This window comes from Cydia fagiglandana, chromosome 18 (genome assembly GCF_963556715.1).
Source record: "Cydia fagiglandana chromosome 18, ilCydFagi1.1, whole genome shotgun sequence".
NCBI lineage: Eukaryota > Metazoa > Arthropoda > Insecta > Lepidoptera > Tortricidae > Cydia > Cydia fagiglandana.
Window position 1 is genome coordinate 7381030 of NC_085949.1, and position 8930 is coordinate 7389959.

General features: G+C 38.3%; 2 protein-coding genes across 2 annotated transcripts in view; both read left to right on the plus strand.

Moving 5' to 3' along the window:
• The first annotated feature begins 270 nt into the window (after positions 1–270).
• The window catches only part of LOC134673309 (uncharacterized), a 317469-nt gene continuing 308809 nt past the window's right edge, over positions 271–8930 (plus strand). Inside the window, exon 1 of the mRNA XM_063531277.1 lies at positions 271–285. The gene's annotated coding sequence lies outside the window, so the exon portion shown is untranslated. The remainder of the gene's footprint in view (positions 286–8930) is intronic.
• On the plus strand, positions 2885–8434 carry LOC134673596 (zinc carboxypeptidase-like). The gene is made up of 9 exons (XM_063531596.1): positions 2885–3163; positions 3791–3935; positions 4283–4301; positions 4777–4962; positions 5977–6052; positions 6304–6506; positions 6748–6832; positions 7184–7238; positions 8212–8434. Exons 1-9 carry the CDS (start codon positions 2968–2970, stop codon positions 8432–8434), a joined length of 1188 nt encoding a protein of 395 aa, XP_063387666.1. The 5' UTR covers positions 2885–2967.

Below are 8930 nucleotides of genomic sequence, written 5' to 3' on the forward strand. Positions count from 1 at the left end.
AATAAAAGAATGAGGTTAGGTAATGGAGCGTGTCGATTCAGTTTTACGAGCGGCCAGGAAACTCTGAACTAAATGCCCTTTAGCACTAAAGTTTTGAGTGCTAAGGTGTGTCGTTAGTTGGACACGCGCAAGTGAATTTTGTAGTTGACGGTAATGACTAATGACGGTTGAAGTAGAAGCAAGTTACATGGTATTTTTATATAAATCATTTAATCTTCAGTATAATACAATATTTACATTGACAAAAGACATGATAAGAATTCAATTCTAATCCTTGATAAATAGGTAATAAATAAGTAAAATTAAATAAACCGTACATACAGTCAACGAATTTAATGTCAGTACCATTTCGTGCCTTGTCACCACCTGTCACAGTCACAATCATTATGTTTATGTTTATCTTTATGTTTATGCTTATTACCCGTCGTTTATACCGACCCGTGTGGCGTCGTGCTATTCACGATGGTCAATCCAAGCACGACGATGCCTGGTTTTCCTCATTAAAAGAAAATTTCAACTGTCTAGCTATCACGGTTCGTGAGATACAGCCTGGTGACAGACGGACGGACGGACGGACGGACGGACGGACGGACAGCGAAGTCTTAGTAATAGGGTCCCGTTTTACCCTTTGGGTACGGAACCCTAAAAAACGCATGAGGCGCCACGAGCAGGCCTCCAACCCCCGCCCACCTGGGGGAGCATACACCTGCCGCGTGTGTGGCCGAGGGATCCTCTCTCGTATAGGGCTTTACAGCCACGAACGCAAGTGTCGTAACCAGGATGCTGCTTAAAACATCTGACACAGATGATAAAGGCCTGTTATTATGCTTATTACGAAAGTCGCTAGGGTCCTCATACTATTGTTACTGTGACATGGTACGAAATAGTATTGAAATTAAATTTCTTGAGCGTACGTGTCAGGCCACAGAGGGAACCGTACAAACGAGTATAAGTACCTAGTATAATGAGTAGTTGTTAGGTATCTGTTTATCGTTAATTTCTTTACGTTGTTTTGATTATTTATTACTTTTATTTATGTAGTCAGTCAGAAATCTTCCAATAAACATATGTTCAAGTTTTTTCAAGAAAAAGGGTTATGTTAGGTAGGTACATAATTTTACTCACCTTTGCTTTGTCAAGTATGCGCGCCATGTTTCATAGAACAGGGTTTTCAATTTCAACCGGAGTGTGACGAATGCGCGCTACAAAAGAAAAGCTGATGTTAGTTCGTCTCACAAAAGTTCCTTATACTTACTTAATAAATAATGAATAAATAAATAAATATCAGGGGACATCTAAAGATCAATCATATGCTTACATAGTTTACAAAATATTACTAGTTTGGGAAAGAACAGAAGCTAACAGCTACTTTTAAAGAGCTTGCCATCTATATCATCTGGTAATTAATTGAGCAGAAAAAAAAACGTTCGCGATGTCGCCAGCTAGACCAACTTCGCACATTATTCAAAACTTATTCCTTCGCCATTGAAGTTGCCGCCCGTTTTCATTAAATTATAACTTTTAATTAGCCGGATTTTGTACTCTTTTAAGAATATGAGATAACAAATGCAGAATACTGGTGCTAACAGCTTTTAAAGTAGTTTTGTAATTAAGTTTATTAAATATCCAGTTTTTCTTTCTTAGCGACTTTTCCTGTAATAAGCTAAGTGGAAGACAGTGCTACGTACTAACAATTTCTTTATTTCGGTGACTTGTTAAATTTTTTAAAGTCTGCAGTATGTTCTATCAGTCCTATAGTTCGTTTTTTTTAGCATTAGAAAGAACTCCACAGAAGTAAGCGTACAGTTTTTATCAGGCTCTTTTATTGTTAATAATTATTGAATTATCTAATGTAGCACGGTCAATACATATAATTTACTTCAAATTATTACCGCTAAAAGTGCCGGATTTGGAACCACAAGCTTACTTCTGCGAAGTTCTTTCTAATGCTAAAAAAAACGAACTATAATAGACATTTTAAGGTGGTTAAGGGTTTGAATACCATTCAAAAGACACCATTTTAGATCATTTAGATACAATCGCAACTTCAGAACTGTTTCAATCATTTTATTTCTGTCACATAACTCTCATACCGACACATGCTTTTAGTTACGTACGCTATTATCGATGATTGCTTTAATTCAGCACTGCGTCACTAGATCAATTTAAATCAGGCAACAGGTTTAAAAACTACCTTCCATTTTCCCTCTTCCCAAGCATAAAACATACCCAAAATGAACAATAGGCTTGTCCCGCACAATCTCAGTGTGGTCACCGAGTTCCGACTCCTTAATAGTCAGTGGATTTACGGTCACCCTATAAATCTGAAAGGGATTGTTAGCCCTAGCGTAAAAAGCTTATGTGGACGGACAGACGTTACTTTATTATTCATTAATGGTAATTTTATGAAATTTATAAAAAGAAAATGGAATATTATATTTTATAGCTACGGTATAAGTAGTCTTAGGCGGTTTTGATTTATTAAAAAGATCCGTTAGATAAATGGGAATTGGAAGCTAGCAGGCATAAATTATTTGCTATTTTTAAGTTGGATGTCTCCAGGCACATACAAAATAAAATTAAGAGAAACTTGAATTTACTTAGCCACCACCATACAATCAAAGTTTCGCTCTCATTTTTGGTAGAAGTTTTACATGAGTACAAAACTTTTTTTTTAAATAAATAAATAATAAATAAATAAATAAATAATAATTTTATTTACTCAGGCGAGATGCGAGGTTTTTAAAAATAGAAGAATCGATATTTGGAGAGGCTATTAGAAAAGCCGTAGCATAGAGTATAGATTATAGTACCTTTACCTTCCTTTTTCTAGCCTATTCTTAAAAATGAATGTCACATTCTGAGGCCATGTTTACGAAGAATAAAAGACTTTGACAGCTTTCAACATCAAATTATTCTGTAATCCGTGTGTATTTTCGTTGCATGTTATAAATTTCATGCAATAAAATGAACGCAAAAGTGCTTGGTGTAGTTATATATTTCGTATTAAATTTTAAATCGTGTTTAGGAGTAAACTATACCAACTATAGCTTGATTACTATTTACACAGAGACTAGAAGTCAGCTGAAATATCTTCATATTTTGGAAAATCAAAAATACATGCATATAATTTTTTGTGAGAAACCGTACAAGGTAACAATATGTATGTTATATGTATTTTAACAGGACTTAATCGCGTATACTTCAGCTTCACTTTTACAAATTACCTCCGACGTATCGAGGACGACATTGTTCCCGTGTTCTCGATGGAAGACCTAGTAAGAGCTGACGTTGATCAACGTCATCTTGCTGCGCGAGTATTTCGAACTACCCACCCTTTGGTCATAAAATAAGATGGTTGATTGAGTGTATACTACTGTAATAGTAACCAGCCAACCATAAAATATTATAATGAAAAGAAGTGAATCCTAGTTTTAATGTCTATTATACCTATAAGTTTTATTTCTAATAATCAGTTATCGGCCATTCGGTTGCCACTAGAAGTAAAATATTTTTGAAGTGAAAACTTCTTTAGCGGCGCTGTGCACTTTTTGTGATGGGGAAAAATGTTAAACTCGCGAGAGCGTAAGACGTAAGATGCTTTGTAAGACGGACAGTCGGACACTTGGCCTGATCGAAAAACTGTTACAATGTCATTGAGTTTTCACTACTGCCGGCACTCCCGGAGTGCAACGCGTTGTTTTTTTAGAAGGTTATTGTATAACATACTACTAGCTTTATGAGTTCAATACGAAGCTACAGAAGCTATGGAAACAAATGGGAGATTAAGCTATCTTATTGCGATTTAATATACATTTCTTTCAGTTGGGACAGTCTATTGAAGTGGTGGTTAGTCCAGTGGACTTAGAAATGTTCAAAAACAGGGCGGAACACTATAATTTAAATTATACGATACTGTTGACTGATATTCAAAGGTAAGCTTGAGTATTTGAATAATAACTTAATAAGGTCAAGTTCTATACAGATCAAACGAGGGCTCATGTTAGTAGGCCATAAGGTCTACCGATTTGCACCCTTGAAACCATTCATTTTCGCTAAACATGCATGGGTAGCCCTTAAGATCTCCTATTCGCTTTTACTAAAAGCCACATCGTATATCCTCCTGAAGTCCTCAGTTCCCCTTGTCATTATTGCAGTTTTGAATTTGGAACCTTCTTGTATTCCATTTAAATTCAAAATCGTTTATAAGGGTCTCAGGGCCTCAGGAGGATGTAGTTTGATTTAAATCGATGTTCAAATTTTTTATACTACCTAATTTCAGGGCATTCGACAATCAATCGGTATCAAGTTACAAACTCACACAACTAGATACCTTTTCTTTTGATCACTACCATCAACTAGAAGACATTTACCAGTGGTTGATAGATTTGGACCAAAACAAATCTGTCCCCATACGTCACTTTTCAATAGGAAAATCAGCAGAAGGCAGGGATATTTCCATGGTCAATATCAATTTAGATTCAAATTCTCGCAAACCGAAGGTAATTTTATTTATAATTTGTGTAAAAATATAGATACAATTACTTGTATGATACCGCTCGAACGAAGTGAGAATTATTATTTTGGTGGCCGGCTTTTATCCCATCGTTAATTTTTTCTTGACATAAATTAAGTACATTTTGTGCCCCACACGCCACGACTTGTATGTATATTGTGTACGTACAATTTGTGGCTTGGCGTTGATGACACAGTTATTTGATTGACGTACAAAGGTTAATAATCAACTATAAATATCCTTTACATGATTGTTTTAAGGTGATAGTAGAGGGAGGAATTCATGGACAAGAATGGACTGCAGTGGTGTTTGTGACTTACTTAATCAACGAATTGGCACAAGCTGACTCGTCGGAAGACTCTGAATGGAAGAAATTAGCGAACAACTACGATTGGTATTTGATACCAGTGCTCAATCCTGATGGTTATGATTATACACATAAAAAGGCAAGTATAACCACGATGGATCTTATGCCTTTTGTATAAGGCCCACCGACGTACAGTTAGGAGTGTTGTTGTTTAAAAAAAAATATTTATTGCCACACCTTAACATAACAGAAAGAAGAAATAAAACTAGAAGTAGGTACAAAATAAACTTAAACTTATCAACTAAACTTAACATAAAACTTGAGAGGTTAAACTTATAGTACGTTATGTGCAGTGCCAAAAGGCTCCGCGCTGATTTTCAGACTGGTCCCGGGAGGTTTTGGGGTCGGTCGCTATATTTACAACTTTGTGTATTTGTGTGCCTGAACGATTACTATAAATTATTAGTGTGCGTATATTAGTGTGCGTAGTTTGTACTATCCTTAATCTTTTCTTTTACGCCTGCCTCTACACATTCTCTACTATCTCTCAGACCACGTTACCCCTTCATAACCTAACTGGTGCTATGTTTGGCCAATATTTCACTTTTTATATTTTGTGTATAAGAGAGAGAGACAGGCCGAGAACGAGTGTGTACATGCTGCTCCCTTCTGGCTTCGCTCTTCCTTGTCTCGTCTTGCACTTCTCCGATTGGATCGGAGCGGTACCAAGACTGTCGGTGAGAGGCTCTCGACGAGTGTGTACAGCCGACATAGGGGTATTGCGTTCTTGATGGTGAAGAAGCTTGCCTTCGGATGCACCACGCCACACACGCCAGCTAAGCTACCGGTCGCCTTCCTCGCGGCCCCGATGCCTGGCCCCGCTCAAACGGCGGGCACGGCCTCTCATACCTCTCTAAATGAGAGGTATCGAAAGAAATACAGCAGCAGCAGCAGCAGCAGAAGCTTGCCAGAACTTCGCAGGCTGTACTGTGATAAGCCAAGGAGATCCGGTCATATGGTCGTCAAAGACGCGTTGGACAGAAACCGGTGGAGGCAGATCATCCGCTCCAGATGCAACCCTGATAACTGACCACGATCCTTAGACATTGAGTGACCGATCAAAGAGAGAACTAATATATGCATGAATTTACAGGATCGCCTATGGAGAAAGAATAGGAACCATAACGCTTCAGTCGATTTGAATCGAAATTTTGACGAAAGTTTTGGAAGTAAGTTTTAATCCGCTCCGCTAAAATCCGCTAAAAGTAGTAGTATGTAGTTATTTAATAAGTTTGTTGTAAGATGTAAAATGTGTCACTAACGAAATTGATCCTTTGTTGCTCTTAAATAAATTTAATTTGTGTAGATTATACATTTTTTTACGAATTTAAAAAGAAGAGAAAAATCTGACAGCCGTATATTTTTATGTACGCGACCCTCAGCGAGCGGGTGTGACTCAAACTTGTCCGGTTTTTATTAGAATATGCAACCAGTCAAGAGCCAAGCAGCGACAGTTACTGCGGGCCATACCCTTTTTCGGAGCCAGAGACTAAAGTACTAGCGTCTTTTATCATGCCTATTCGAAAGGAAGTGAAATATTACTTCGCTATTCACGCCTATGGGCAGAGGATTATTATTCCGTATGAGGACAGAATACAGCACCTGGAAAATTTTGGAGAAATGGTAAATAAAAAAGTCATCCACTTTCGAATAATACCTTCATCTTCTTAAACGCCGGCAACGAACTTGCAACTTACAGGAGTTGCAAGTTCGTCGTGTTTGGTTTCTAGTCGAAAATTTCGGAATTTTGGCATATTTTTGGATGAGGATTGAAATTTTCCGTTTCCAAAATGAAAGTTGCTTTGAATTTTTCTGGAGTAAAATAGATATTTTTTTGAACTTTTTTTATTAATCTTTTTTACAGGAGAATTACAGCCGACAAGCGATACGGAAGATGTACTTACGAACCCATGTTAAATTTTGCACTGGAACTGTGTATGATACTATGGGTGAGTTAAGATTATAATATCCCACATTATGCGTGTTTCACACCGTGTCAGGCATGGCTCACTCCGCGATTTCGTCGCTTTGCTACAGGTAGCTAAAAGTACATCCCTTTCACCCTAATTTTGGTAAAAGCCATAAGTCGCGCGTGGCGCTGTCGCCACCTAGTGGCCATATCTGTGCTGATCGTAACAGACGCGTTTTGTTAGAGAGTGAGTCTTCTGTACCTAGTACTATTATTTATTCTGTGACCGTGTTCTAATAATGCAAGTTCCAAATTGAATAACCAAATGTAGTAGGTATTTATATGTTAAAAAAAAAACAATTTTATAGGTAGTTTTTTTTTTCATTCCCAGGTATAAGAATGTCAGGAACTAGCGCAAGTTGGATGAAAAAAGAAATGAAAGTTAAGTAAGTGAAATATGTTTTATTCTGCCATAAGTATGTACCTTCGCCCACACTGTAACTGTCCATCAGTAAACCTAAGCATAAGGTCCACCGATGGACAGTTAAGAGTGTTGCTGTTTATACAGTCAGCAGTGTTTATCAGATGATAGAGTCGAAAAGTGGTAGACCACTTTCTTGGCTGACCGTACGCTAGCAATATAAAAACTTCCGCCACGGCCATCGTAAATAGGGTACCATCGTAGTAAGCTACAAGAAAGTTTGAAATTAAGGTTCTTTATGTGCGATTCTGATAACAGTTAAAACTTAAACCAGAAACTCAAACTTTACTTAAGTATAAAGGGTGTTCTTAGCCTTTGAAAAAAGTGAAAACGATCGATTATTATACATGTTTCGAACTATTATACAACGTATCGCATTAAGGCCGAGCCGCACCGGCTTGCGTGTGCGTGACGTGCGCGTGTGCGTGCGCTAAAATGTTGGAGCCGCACACGCACACGTCACGCAAGCGGTGTGCCGTCTCTCATAAGGATCTGTATACTACAACGCCGCACGCGCACGTGCACGTCACGCACACGTAGCCGGTGTGCATAGGCCTTAAATCGGCATAGTAGCTTCGAAGAAATGAGCAGAAAGTGAGGTTTATACTGTTGCTTAACCGTTTCGCCGCTATGTCAATGAAGTAATAAAGTGTCATCAAAACACAAATTGCACGTAAATAACCAGTATAACATATCAAGTCATGGCGTGGGGAGCAAGAAATGTACTGATGGGCTACCGCGAACCACGTTCGACGTGTTGTCTCTCTGTCGCACTTGTGAACTCGTACGTAAGTGTGACAGGGAGGCAACACATCGAACGTGGTTCTCGATAGGCCGTCTGACTTTATATCAAGTCAAAAATGTCGAAAAGGGCCACACGCGCATGTTTTAGCGGGAACTCTTACTAATCTCAATCTGTGGCTGACTTTTTATTCTAGATACGCCTACACAGTTCAAGTGCGTGATAACGGGACGTATGGCTACGCGCTGCCCAACGACCAGCTCCGGCCGATGTGTGAGGAGACCAAGTTGATGATGCAAGAGCTCATGACGGCCAAACCGAGATACGTCCGATCACTATTCGCGGATGATGCTGATATGAATGGAGTGTTCCTCCCGCTCATGTTGTTTTGTGCTATCGTAATTGTAACATTGAAATAAATTATTTGGATGATAAAATTACTTCAATTAGTTTCAAGATGCATACGAGACAGCAAATATTTCCACCATATATGGAATCCACTAATAAATGATTTATCTATCCTATCCATATCCTTCATATAGTCTAATAGTGTTTTTTAAACGGCAAGGGTGTTCCATGTCATTGACGTTTCAGACTAATCCTTTTTTTAACAAAAACAAATTGAATTTTAAGTGGCAATTTTTTTTTCACCGGTCTACGAGAGGAGGGCTTTGCCCAGCAGTGTGATGTATACTGACTAAATAGAACTATTACCTAAAAATTCCTCATGAAATCCGTGAATTCGGGGGCCAAGAAGGTGATCGAGTCTAAGTACTTAGCCCCCGTCACCTATATTATACTAGTGGGAAAGCTGTAGGAGGCGGGGCAGGCGAGGTAGAATTCCTCGAAGCTCAATTGCAAACTATATAGGATATTCTGTATATCTGTTGAAAATACTGACTGAAATATAGATTG